The sequence below is a fragment of the Monocercomonoides exilis genome (genome assembly GCF_001643675.1).
Source record: "Monocercomonoides exilis strain PA203 chromosome Unknown scaffold32-1190040, whole genome shotgun sequence".
In the NCBI taxonomy this organism is placed as follows: Eukaryota; Preaxostyla; order Oxymonadida; family Polymastigidae; genus Monocercomonoides; species Monocercomonoides exilis.
Window position 1 is genome coordinate 1,145,781 of NW_027150577.1, and position 13,240 is coordinate 1,159,020.

At 42.1% G+C, this 13,240-nt stretch overlaps 2 protein-coding genes across 2 annotated transcripts; one reads left to right on the plus strand and one right to left on the minus strand.

The window, feature by feature from the left end:
• Positions 1–59: 59 nt before the first annotated feature.
• On the plus strand, positions 60–8,707 carry MONOS_4725 (putative RhoGEF domain; the record flags this gene model as incomplete). Its single annotated transcript, XM_067874820.1, has 3 exons — positions 60–66; positions 117–6,393; positions 6,571–8,707. 3 exons carry the CDS (start codon positions 60–62, stop codon positions 8,705–8,707), a joined length of 8,421 nt encoding a protein of 2,806 aa, XP_067724775.1.
• A 508-nt stretch (positions 8,708–9,215) lies between these two features.
• On the minus strand, positions 9,216–13,119 carry MONOS_4724 (putative rho GTPase-activating protein 39). Its single transcript, XM_067874819.1, has 4 exons — positions 13,032–13,119; positions 12,838–12,963; positions 12,688–12,780; positions 9,216–12,628 (listed from the first exon to the last, which is right to left on the minus strand). Exons 1-4 carry the CDS (start codon positions 13,093–13,095, stop codon positions 10,254–10,256), a joined length of 2,658 nt encoding a protein of 885 aa, XP_067724776.1. The 5' UTR covers positions 13,096–13,119; the 3' UTR covers positions 9,216–10,253.
• Positions 13,120–13,240: the final 121 nt, after the last annotated feature.

The window sequence follows — 13,240 nt, forward strand, 5'->3', positions numbered from 1 at the left end:
GAAAAACGAGATGGAAAAGAAGAAGGAAGAAGAGAGGCTTCTGAAGGCAGCACGCGAATATGTCGAGTGCGCTGCTCGCAAATCTTTGTCAGCTTCAAACATGCAAATGCAACAAGTCTCAACAGATTCATCATCATCATCATCATCATCTTCTTCTTCTTCTTCTTCTTCTTCTTCTTCCTCTGCTGTTCCTGTTCCTCCTCCTCCACTACTCCTTCCTGTGCCTCGTCTGCCAGCCAGCAACGAGCAGCTGAACAGCGTTGGCAAAGTGTTCTCTGCCATTTCGCATCTGCTCACTCAGTACTCTCCTTATGTTTCATCCCAGCCACAGGCAAACGAGTTTCTCAACCGGCACATCAAAACAAACAAGCATTTTCGCGAGTTTCTGAGCCAGACGCAGGCGATGCTGCCGATGTACAAGTTTGATCTGAGCACATATCTCGCATATCCTGTTCAACACGTGGTTCGATACCAGCTGCATCTGGAGAAGCTGATACAGACATACGAAGCAAGAGAAAAGGAGCTGCTGGCAGAAAAGGAAAGGGCAAGAGAAGAAGAAAAAAAGGATGAAGAAGAAGATAAGGGAGAGATTGAAGAATCAACATTTGAAGCAGAGCATTCACAATATCAAGCATCAAAAGATGGAGCAGATGAATCTGAGTCTGAAAGAGAAAACATTCCGAACAGACCAACCGAAGAAGAGAAAATGAATGCGAAGATCGAGAGGGAAGTGAGAAAGCAGGAGAGGCTGATAAAAGTGTACCAGCGCAACATGTGTGCAGAGGATGAGAAGAGAGAGGAAGAAGAGCTTCGTGATGCTTTGAGTCGGATTCGGCAAGTGACAGCGTCGATTGACCATTCGAAGCAGGAGCAGGATGAGAAAGTGCGTGTGGTGGAGATTACGAGGGAGATGCAGCGGGGAGAGGAGATTGCTGGCAGTTTGATTGCGCCAAGCAGACGGTGTCTGGATGAATGTGTGGCAGAGGTGATGATTGAGAGGCTGGAGACATTCTGCAAAGTGAGCACGAAAAAGAGGGGTAGAGCGAAGGAGAAGGAGGCACACGAACAGAATTCTCATGAGGAAGATGGAGAGAAGAAGCATTTTGCAGGAAATGACATTACAATCACAGAATCATCAGCTTTTGCGAAAGTGAGTCAGCAAGCAACTCAAAAGAATGCAGGATTACAGCCACAAACACAGAAAAGCTTTTCTTCAGATTCCTCGTTTGGAGAAAGCGAACTACAAAACAATAATAAGAGACAAGGGGTGAATGGAGTGTCTGATTATCCATCTGATTTTGAATACAACATCACTTCCTCGAGAAAGCATTCAAGAAGTAGAAATGGAGAGAAAGACAACATGACAACAAATGTGAACAATCGATCTGGTGAAAGAAGAGCAGTTTCTCCGTCCAGCCAGCCATCGTCGCGTGTGTCGGGCTCGCCAACACCAACAACAGCCTCTTTCTCAACAAATCATTCAGACAGCAGACAAATTGTGTACAGATCAGAACTGGCAGCAAATGTGGTTGTGTTCAACGATGCGCTGATGCTGAACAGATACAGCAAGAAAAAGAGAGAGAATGTGATTCGACTGAAACGAGAGCTCAAAACGAAGAAGGCGAAGGACCAACACATTGCGTCTTCTTCTGCTTCAGATGCGTCTTCGTTTGTGTGGCAGACGTTTGAATGTATCTTTCCATTGCAGTTTGTGAAGACTGTTGTGCTCATCGACGACAACCAGACAGACTTCGTTCTTGTCAACGAAGAGATGAATGGGCAGAGACAGAGACAGAGCAATAACACATCCAGCAGACCGAACTCTGCTTCCATTTCTCCCCAGCCTCGCAGCACAGATGTGTCTCCCTGTGACAATTCAGACAGACACCTTTCTGTTTCTCCCCAACCCCTCTGCCCAACTGGTATCTCGTCAAACACTCCCTTCTCTCCTCTTCCTCCGTCTTCTGTCTCTTCCCTCGTCTCTGCCTCTCCCACTTTCTCTTCTCCTTCTCCGCGTCAGCCCAACCGCTCCGGCTTCTCCAGCTCTCATTCGCGTTCTCCTTCTCTGTCCCCTCCTTCGCATTCATCCATTTCTCCCCAAACACCTTCTCCTCAGCTGAAGCCTGTGGAAGTTCCGACTCTTCAGCTGCCTCTCTTCTCTTCTGCTTTTGCGTCTGCCTCGCCAACAGCCAATGCTTCTGAAGCACACGTTTCTCGTCTGCCATCTTCGGTCTTCCGCTCCAAATTCTGCCTGACAATCACACTCGACTTACCTTCTTTCATCGACCCTACTTTTGTCGATTCTGCCACAAAATTCCCTCATTTGTCTCATCTTCCGCGGGGAGCAGAACGGAAATTCCGACATTCGGCAACGATTCGGCTGCTGTTTGAAGAGGAAGACAGTTGTTTACAGATGAAGGAGGCTGTACAGAAGGCAGTGAATGAATGCAAAATGAACAGAGAACAGCAGATTGGCTTTGATGCGATGCAGGAACAAAACAGCAAATACACAAAGAAAGAGAGAGGGAAGAAGATGAGAACGAAAAACATGAAAGGGAAAAGAGAAAAAGAAGGAAATGACAACATGTCAAAAACAGATGAAGGAGTTATAAGTGACCAGCCAAGTGAAGAAGATGAGGACGGGGTGGAAGTAATGGATGATGATGAAGAGGAAGAAGAGGAGGAGGAGGAAGAAGAAGAAGACGATGATGACTTAGTTGTTCTTGTGGATGTGTTGGATCAGACACTTGCACGCCATGAGCGTTCTTCTGCCTGTGAAGCATTTTCATCATCTTCCTCGTCTTCTTCATTTCTTTCTGAGTTGCCTTCATCCTCTGACCCCTTTTCCTCTTCATCATTTACTCCTTCTTCTGCCCTTCGCTCTTCTCTTTCACTTTTCTCTCCTTTTTCTTCAGCACATTCTTCATTCACTTTCTCATCGCATCCACTTTTCCCACCGCCAACAGCAGCGCAGCTGAAGTATCAGTCGATGCAGTCACTTCTGCAGAACGAAGAGAACTATGTTGAGCAGCTGAAGAACATTGAGACCTTCTTCTATCGTCCTTTGCTGCAGTCGTTTGAACAGCTAAAGAAAAAAGGCAAAATGACATCTTCGTTTCGCTCAAAGTTTTCAAAGGCGCCAGAAAAGAAAGAAAATCAGAAGATGACATCTCCATCAGATGATATAATTGCATCTCCAATGGATTATTCAAGTGATGAATATGTTCCATTCAGTGGAAATGTGTCCTGTTCGTCTAGAGCTTCTTCGCCAAGGTTGATGGCATCTGCTCCACAGGCACCTCCATCTCCCACGCTGACTCCTCGTTCAGCTGCTGAATCGTCCTCTCTTCTTTCTGATGTTCTGACTGAAGAAGACATCCGCTCTGTCTTCAATTCACTAACATCTGTGTTGGGCGTCCACAAATCCTTCCTTGTTCAGCTGAGAGATGTCATTCAGACACGAAATGGAGTCGGATTGAGTGCCATTTTGTCTGCTTTTTCGCAGCAGATGAAGATTGTCCTGCCGTTTGCATTGGAGCAGCCGAAGAGGAGGGAGATACTGGCGAAGTGGAGAGGAGGGTCAGCTGTCTTCAGAGAAGTGGTGAAGAAAGGGGAGGAAGAGGTGTGGAACAAGGAGAAGAGGAAGATCAAAGAGAAGAGCAAGAAAAAGCAGGAAAGAAGAGAACATGAGAAATCAATGGAGAAAGAGTGGGAAAAGGAATGGGAAGGCGAGTGTCGCAAAAAAGGAATAGACAACTCAGAAATTGAGAGATTTCGAGAGAAATTACATGAAATGCTGGAGAAGATTAACAGACAGCGCGAAGAAGAGGAAGAAGAGCGGGGAGAAGATGTTTTATCATCCATTTTGACATTCGAAGAGATGCTGCAGCTTCCACTCAACCGTCTGTCGATGTATGTGCCTTTGATACGTGCAATTATCACGCATGTGCAGGATGAGTCTTCAAAAAATGAAGAAATGAATAACGGAGTCAAATCTGCCAATCGCATTGAGAATTCTTTTGATGGCAAATTGAAGGCATCTCAAACGAAACAATATCCACAAATAACATCAGATGGGCTTCCATCGCAATCTTTGCCTTCGTCTCTTCTTTTGCTTTCCTCTCCGATGGCATCGTCAGTCACCATCAGCACTTCAGAAGATGAGGTGATGGGGTTGGAAATGGCGTGTGCCACATTCTCGCGGGTGAGTGACGAAGTGAGAGAAGCCATCCAGCGGAACGAGGCAAAAAGGAAGCTGATTGCATTGATCAGTGAATATCCACTCAGTTCAGGACAGAGGAATGTTGTGTTGGCGCCAGCGAGAGGAGTGGTGGTGGATGTGTGTGTGGAGCAGATGGCAGATGTGGAAGAGGAATGTGACGAGGTGGATCTCTTAGCAGCACTGAAGAAGAGCATCGGGGTGGAGCTGGTGGAGGGAGAGAAGGAGAAAGAAAAAGAAAAAGAAAAAGATAAAGATAAAGATAAAGAGAAGAATGAAAAAGAGGAGAAAGAAGATAAAGATAAAGAAGAAGAGAAAGAGAAAGAGAAAGAGAAAGAAGATAAAGAAGAAGAAGCAAAAGATAGAAAAGACAAAAAGAAAGATAAAAAATCAAAAAATGAAAAACATCAAAAAAGCAAAAAAGGTCTCAAAGAAAGCAAAAGTGCAATTTTTATTCCAATTCCAACAAAACAGCACAACTCCAATTTGAAGCACCACAACAAAAGAAAACATCAGCACGAAAAAGAGGCATATGACTCGGATTATTCAAAAGAGAATAAAAAAGATTCAAAAGAACTCCGCAGGAAAAATTCTGGTTTTCAACAAGTTTCACCTAAAGAAATTGATGAATTTGATGACAATATTTCACGCTTGGTGCAAAAAATAAAAGTGAAAGGGAAAAAAGATGGTTGCAAAAAAGATTTATCCAAAAAATCGAAGAAAAAAGAGAGGGAAGCAGAAAAATGTCAGTTGGAGTATCCTTTGTCCGAGACAGACATCACAATCATCTCGATCACATCGTCATCTGCAGTCACTCTTTCAGACAGAGGAAGCGAAGATGAGAATGTTGAAGCATTGTCTGTGCTTCCACACAAGAAGAATGCTCTAAAAGAGAAAAAGGCTGATGTTTATGGAAGAAAAGCTAAAAATGATTTTAAAGGCGAATCTGATTTTATTTCATTAAGTGCAGAGTCTTCTAAAAGTTTTGGTTTGGCAAAAGAAAGTGAAGAAAAAAGGAAGGAAAAGGATGGAAAACGAATAACTAAAGAAAAAGAAGACGAATATTTGTCTGATGATGAGCCAGTTTCAGTGGATATTCAGGATGAAATAAAAGCGGAAGAAATTAGCAGAATCATCTTGTCATCTCTTTCAACACACAAATCAAAAACTAAACAAAAATACATCAAAATTCTATCTGAAAACACGCCAGGCAAAAAGAACTCTTCTTTTTCATTGCAACCAAATCAAAGTCAGTCTCAACTGGAAAACTCACAATTCACTTCATTCAAACCTTTGAAAACATCCTTTTTCCCTTCTTTTGAGCACAACACATCCAAAATGAGTGTGTCAACAGCAAATGCAGCATCCCCTGAGTCGCTTTATGTCATTCCATCTGTTTCATTCTCATCAAACATTCAGCAGGCAGCAGTTCCTTCTCTCTCTTCTTCTTTCCCTTTGGCTTCTTCGCCTGCCTCTTCTTCCTCAGAAAGCTCTCTTTTCGCTGATCTTTCAGAGGAACAGCTAAACACCTCCTCCATTTCTTCGTCTTCTGCCTCGAAGGGACCAATTAAACGATACTTTGTCGATTTGAGTGCGCCTCCCCAGTCGCTTTCTTATTCACCTCCTTCTCCTCTTTCCCCTGCTTCTCAGATGTCTGATGCTTTTGCTCCAAAAAGCAGCATAAAACAGTCTTCAAGCAATCTTTCTCTGTCTTCGTCTTTCTCATTCTCTGCAAATAATGCTACAGTTCTGAAGCCATCTTCCACCACGATTTTCATTCCAGCACCATCTTCCTCTTCTTCCTCATCAGTCTCTTCCTCTTCCTCTTCCTCTTCCTCTTCAACGTCCTCTCCTTCGCCTTCCTCATTCCACTCAAAGCTGTTTAACACCAACTCATTCAGAACAGCCCTTTCTCCAACAAAATCTTCTTCCTCTTCTCTTCCTCCTCAATCATCAGCAATTGACTCATCTGCCTCTGTTTCTTCTTTTTCCTCTTTGTCTTCAGCTTCGATAGTTGCAACAAATTCTGCTTCTTCTGCTTCTGCAACAACAACATCTTCTCCTTCTCCTTCTTTATCATCTTCATCATCTTCATCATCTACAACAACAACTTCTCCTTCGTCTGTCTCTTCTTCATCTCCTTCTCCTTCTCCTTCTTCTCTTCGAAGCATTCAGTTTCAGAGCCCTCTTCCTCGAACGAGAGACACCAGAAACAAATCTCCATTCCGTCAGCCTTCGCCAACTGAACTTTTCTCTTCTGTTTCTTCTTCTTCCTCTTCCTCTTCCTCCTCCTCCTCTTCTTCTTCTTCTTCTTCTTCTTCTTCTTCTTCATTTTTTTCTTCTTCTCACAGAATGTCTCGTTCTGCTTCTCCAATTCATCTGTTCCACAACACAGCTGCACTTTCTTCTTCAACATATCAAGGGCCCTCTCTGTCTCCTCAATACACTTCATCATCGCATTCTTCTTCTTCTTCTTCAAATTCTTCAAATTCTTCTTCTTTATTGCGTTCACTTTCTCCTTCTCCTCCTCTTTCTTATCCTTCTTCTTCTTCCGATTGCATCCCTCAAAATGCAACATCACCCTCTTTTCAGTCAAACATTCCAAAAAGAGCTATTTCTCCTCAGTCGCATTTTCAGCCTCTCAAACTTTCATCCACACATACTTCTCCAAACAGCTCTCCTTTTCATTCACGACAACCATCTTCTGCAGACACAATGACATCAAAGACAACTTCCAACAATACTATTCCACCACCTCCTCCTCCCACTTCATCATCATCATCATCATCATCTTCTTCTTCTTCTTCTTCTTCTTCTTCTTCTTCTTCTTCTTCTTCTTCTTCTTCTTCTTCAATTCCTTTTGACTCAGCAGTGTCGTCTGTCAAACTGAGGAGATCTCAAAAAGTTCCTCCATTGAAATTGAACCAGGCGCAAAATTCATTTTCTTCTTCTTCTTCTTCAGCAAATGCTTCATTTAGTCCATCTTCTTCATTCACAAACACTCCAAATCATTCAACTGATCTGTTTTCAAAGCATTCTGCTTTCCTTTCTTCTGCTTCTCTGCGCCGTCGTTCGATCACCCCTCCTCCTCGTCCAACTGGCTTCAAGTCAGTTCTTCCTTCTCCTTTTGCTCCTTCCTCTCAAAACAAGAACACACAAAATTCTCAGCTTCAAAAAATAGATGCGATATCAGATGCTCATTCAATGAATACGTTCCACAGCTATTCGCAGAGCACAACACCTCGTTCTGTTGTCATTCCACCCACACCTCCTCGATCAAGAAACACGTCTCCAAGAGAAGAGAACATGAGAGTCACTCTGCAGTCATCGCCTGATGCATATTCTCTACCATCACAAGCATCAACAACTATTTCATCAACAACTATACCATCAAATACTAATGCAGCCACAACTAATACAATGTTAACTAATTCAACTGCTATAGCAACATCTCCAACTGCGTGCACTCCAAGCAATTCATCAACAACTTTATCTCCATTGTCGCTTAACACTCCGCAAACAACACCTCTTTTTTCATCAATAACACCTCATCCACACCTCTCAACAACAATCACACGCCCAACTTTTTCTAACACTTTTGCAATTCCTCATTCACTGCACAAAAAGCTTGCCAAAAGAGAAAGGAAAAGGAAACTCAGACTGTCAATGAAAGAAGAATATGCAAATGAAAATGGTTTTGCTGAGGCAACAAAGCTTGTTCTGTGCAATGATGCGTTGATTGTGCTGTCTCTTGAGCCAGCACACCGAATGCATCCATTCAAAAGGATAATCAATCTGAGATATGTTGACTGGTTTGAAGTGGTTGATGGAGAAGGGGAAGACAAAAGACTCAAAGAAGATGAAGAGAAGAGGAGAGCTATGTTGGCACACAAAGAAAGAAGATGGACAAAAGGAATGGAACAACAGGATGAAGATGAGACAAGTGAAAGTTACGAAAGAAAGAAAGAGGAAGAGAAAAGCGAAAGCAGTTTTGAACTTGTTGGAAGCAATTTGTATCTGTTTCGTATGTGTGTTGTGGTGGAATCACAGAAGACGGACATGTCATTTGCAGATAAAACAGGAAAAAATAAGCAAAACTCACGTGAAAAGAAATATCATTTCGAAGATCTTAATGATTCTTCATTTGGATATTCATCCCATTCAAAATATGATGATTATCGGTCGCAAAGTCGTTCTTTTACAAAGCTTTCTCATCTTCATTCACATGCTCGTCATCTTCATGAATCTAAGTCATATTCTCATTTGTATTCTCCCTCATCTTCCGAGTGTTCTTCTGATCCTTCGTCTGATTCTTCGCCAAAACAGAAAGGTAAACTTCGAAAGAATCTTTGTCCATTTTGTTTTCGCTTATTTTCCTTCTCTTTTCCATCGAAAGAAGAACTTCATCGTTTTGCTTGGAGTTTCAGTGATGTCGTGAAGGAGCTGAGAGTGCGTGCCAGAAAAGAAGCTGAAATGAAGCGGTTTTAGATGAATGTCTGAATAGATGGTTATTTTTATGCATTTGAAAGATTGCATTGTGTTTTTGTAATTTCAGTTTTCGAATATGTTTATGATAAAGTTTTAATTGCCTGTAACTGTTTATTTAATTGTTCTCCAATTTATAATCTTTTTGAATTGAATTTTGACTAGTTTTATTTTAATTAATTGGATTGAATGGTAAAGTATTGTTTATGTGATGTCTTTCTTGTTTGTAGATGAAATGATTCATAAAAATTTTTTGTATGTTTTTTTCCTAATTATGATTATTAAATTTTATGTGAAGTTTGTTTGAAAGTCAGTTTCGCTACACATTACAATTGAAAGAATATTTCAATTTTATAATCATATGTTGATCTGAATGGTCTTTTCATAATGTTCTTTAATTTCTACGGAAAATTGCTTTTTTATATTGATTGCCCTAACGCCTTTTTTTCATTTTCTTCTTGCTTTCCATTTCTATTTTTTCGATGAGATTTAAAAAACAAGATTTTCAATCTCTCCGAACGAGAACTTGTTCAGAATTGCAATGTGTGTTGTGTATTCGAAGTGGATATGACATAAAACGCTGAGGCCCAGCAACTAATGCCGGGCACAAATGCAATTCTGAAAACACAAAATGATGGAATAATCATTGGATGTGAATAAAAAAAGTTAAAATATCAAAAAAGAAAGTTAAAAATCAAAAAAATAGAAAAATGACTGACAGAAAAATCAATACTTTAATCTTCAAGTAACCAAAATCTTAAAATGTCACCCAAAAAGTTAGATAAAAAAAAGAAGGGCTTGTTTGTTTCTCACAAGAATTTGGGCAGCAAAAAAAGATAAAACTTAAGTCCCTTCATGCAACAATGTCACAGCATTCAAAATGCTCATAAAGTTTAACTCTTTTCCAGAGCTCTTCAAATGTCAGCTGTTGTGCCAGTGCTGTTGAGTGGGTGTGAGTGACAGAATGCATTCGGGGGTGATTGTGAGTGTGTGTGTACGTGTGGTTGATGAGACTAAGTGATGTTGTGTGTAGAGGTGTAAAAATGTGAATGGATATTTTCAACAGCTTTCCAAAATTTACAGGTTACAGTTTATAAATGCTCCTTTATTTCTCTCTTGAACTCTTTCATTCATCGTTAAAGAATAAAAGGTTGTTTGATGTTAAACTCTTTTTTACAAACAAATTAATTCTATCATCAAACATAGCCTTTATTCTTTAACATAATAGTGAAGCATTCCTTCTTAATATTTCACATGTTCAAAGGCAACGTCATTCATATCAAAAAGGATCAATCAATTAAAAGGATTTCCATTCATTTATCTTCACAAGCAAAAATAGTGGAATTAATTTCTTTTCTTAAACTTTTGCATAAAGTCCAATTCACATTTTCATAATTTCTCTTTCTCTTTTTATGATTTATTTTAAATATTCTCTTCCATCCCTTCTCCTTCACCCCATTTCCTCCTCCCTCTTTCCCTTTCTCTTCCTCTCTCTCTCTCTCTCTCTTCTTCCCCCTTCCTCTCTCATCTCCTCCACTTCCCTCCCGCTTTACTTCCCATCAGCCCCAAACAGTGCCAGTATCCCAGGTGTCAGCTGCTCTCCACAGCGCGCACACACAAACGTATCCGCGTCTGCAAACAGCTTCTCTTCTTCGGGGGTTGGGAACAGCGCCAGAATCAAGTTGAACACAAACTGGATCTCCATCTTCAAGTTCTTCACTGCCTGTGCCGGGTTGTCTGTGTCCATCCGAATCAGCGTCGGGGCAAAGATAAGCGCCAAGTTGGAGCCGTTCATTCTGTTCGCATCGACATTCGCTGGATTCGCAATCACTCGCAAAAAGCGGCAGAGATACTTCAGCAGAATTCGGTTTGTCTCTGGAATGGCTGTCTCCACAAAGTTCACACACGCAGCCTGCTCAGATGCTACTGATAGAGCAGACTGGTACAGCGTGAAGGGAATCAGCGGATCAGTCAGCCTCTTCAGCCATGTCTTCAGCAGCACAGCATACAGATGCGGGTTCTGTGACTGGAGAGTGTAGAGTCCCTTGTTGATTTGGTTGACGGACTGCTCTGTCTCATCGATGGTGATGCACTTTCGGAACACGCCTTCGCACTGCAGCCCATTCACGCTCATCAGCCGTATTGCCAAGTACACGCACACAATTGGCACAGGAATGTCTGCCTCGCTCTTGACGCTGATGGCAGACAGGATTTCGTCTCTCTCTTCAGGTGTCAGCACGCGGATGGCTTCTGACGAAGAGGGAGACGAGGAAGGTTTCAGCGATGCAGACGCAGATGCAGACAAAGACGAAGAGGAAGAGGAAGACGATGGCGGAGGAGCAGAGTAAACGAAGTGTTGTGTTTGCTGGCGGAGGAGGATTTCGTTCAGGGAGCACGAAAAGACCCGTTTTGTTGATGTGATGTCGGTCAGTTCGCTCACCCGCTCGTCGCTCACTTTGTCTCGCCCTCTTCCTTTGCCTTCGCCTCCAAACAGAGTCGTGTTCTGCAGTCTGTTCAGCGCATACTGTGCAAGAACACTCACTTTGGTCAGATGGTTCGTCAACTCCTCTTCCCGCCCTTTCTCAAACATCTTCTTTGCACCTTTATCAGCAGAGGAAGAAGAAGGAGATGTCGATGATGACTGCGCTTGCTGCTCTGCGTCTGCCTCAGCTGCTGCTGCTGCCTCTGCCTGCTTGCTCTTCTCGTCTCCTCCCAAATCATCCCCGTTTTCCATTGCCTTGTCCAGATGTGATAGAAGCGTCTTTTCCAAATCGCGTGTTGGAGAGAATGAGTCACAGCACAGAATCATCAGCTGCCAGCCACGCTCAATCGCATCCATCTGTTCTCTCTCTTCCTTCAGTCGTTTTTCTCTCTCCTTCTCCTTCTCCTCTTTCTCTTTCTCTTTCCCTTCCTCTCTTTTCCCTTGTAGGACGCGTCTGAGTGCTGGCGTCGGGTTCGTCTGTTTGCACAGCTGCAGGAATATCTCGTCTCTCAGCTCAGGTGTCGATGTACCCCTTCCCACAATCCGCTGTGCTGCCATCTTCATCCCAAGCGTCACCACGGGCACCGATGATGACGTCGAGTGATTGGACTGTGAGTTTGATTTCTCTTTCCCTTGTTTCAGTCCTGTGTACATCAGGATATCTTCGAAGTTCTTCAGCGCATCCTTTGCGATGTTCTTGTTCCTTTTCACATCACGCAAAAGAGGCTTCGACAGCGTGTCTTTCTGAAACGCCATCAGCTCGTCAATCGGAATCGCCTTCTTCAGAAACAGAAATCCAGTTTGATGCCTCGCAAAATGCTCCTTTGCAAACCCCTCAATTTTGAATGAATGGATCTCTGCCTTCAGATTCGGGGGCAGCATTCGCAGAGGCGCTCCTGTAACTCCTCCACCGCTGGCAAGCAGCGAAGAAGATGTCATCCCCACACGCAATGTTTGTGCCCCATTTCCAACTGCTGGTGGGACAGAATGCCTTGCCCTTTGAGGGGTTGGCAGTGTGTTGTATCCCCCCATCGACATTGAGCGGTCACTGTCCGTTGAACCTCTTTGTTCGCTTGGCAGTGCGGTTGGAATGAGTGATACAGTGCCTGGCAAACTTGTTTCATAAGATACGTGGTGTTGTGCTGGAAGAGCTGTTGGAGATAAAACTGCAGGACTTTGTATGTTTGTTGATTTTGTATCCTCAATTGGCTGTGTGTGCTGAGCATCAGAAACTGAATTAGAATTAGAAGATGAAGAAGAAATCTGCTCCGCTAATTGAACGGTGTTGTTCTCTTGATCTGTTGTTGTGAGAACAGTTGGAGTGGAGGATTTTGAAGGAGTGGAAGAATGGACAGGTGTAGTGGGAGTTGATTCTCGCTCTGGATGTGCTGAATGAGTTTGCCGTGGTGATGATGTTGTGGATGAAGATTTTTTAGATGTTTCTAACAAAAATAATTAAGAAAATAAATGAATCGAAAATATATAAATAATATGTTCTAACTTGTTCCTGAATCTTCTGTAGGGAATTTCCAGGTAGATTTTTGTAATGCCTTATTAACGTAATATTTCCTCTTTGTTTTTTCATCAAATTTAACTTCAAAATTATATTTTTAAAACAAAAATTTCTTTTTTGTACTTGATCATCTCAAACCTTCCCAGCCTGGAGGAAGCTTAGGCTGTTCTTCTTCAATTATTTCTTTTTTGGTGTGTTCCTGCGCTGGCGATTCTTCTTTCTTTGGCTTATCCCAGGATACAGCCTTTGTTTTAACATGATAATCTTTGTGTCAAAGTTCGAGTAATTAATTGAATCAAATCTCAATATAGCTCTAAATAATAATTGCATACAATATGTACGCTTTGTATTTGGATCTACTGCTGACTTCCAATCGGGAGGTAAATCTTGATCCATTTTGTTTTAAAAATGAGCAAGAGTAAAGGTATACTCGATCAACATTTGATCAATTTTGTCGAGAATATAAAATTAAATATAAACATAAACAGGATGTTGATTATTGAAATAAACTGATAAAAGCTTAATATAATAAGTTTATTCT

Coding starts and splice junctions, on each gene's coding strand:
- MONOS_4724 (XM_067874819.1), bottom strand. CDS start 13,095: ATGGATCAAGATTTACCTCCCGATTGGAAGTCAGCAGTAGATCCAAAT. Junction 12,964..13,031: donor AAATACAAAGCGTACATATT/GTATGCAATTAT, acceptor TTTGACACAAAG/ATTATCATGTTAAAACAAAG. Junction 12,629..12,687: donor TACAGAAGATTCAGGAACAA/GTTAGAACATAT, acceptor TATTTTTGTTAG/AAACATCTAAAAAATCTTCA.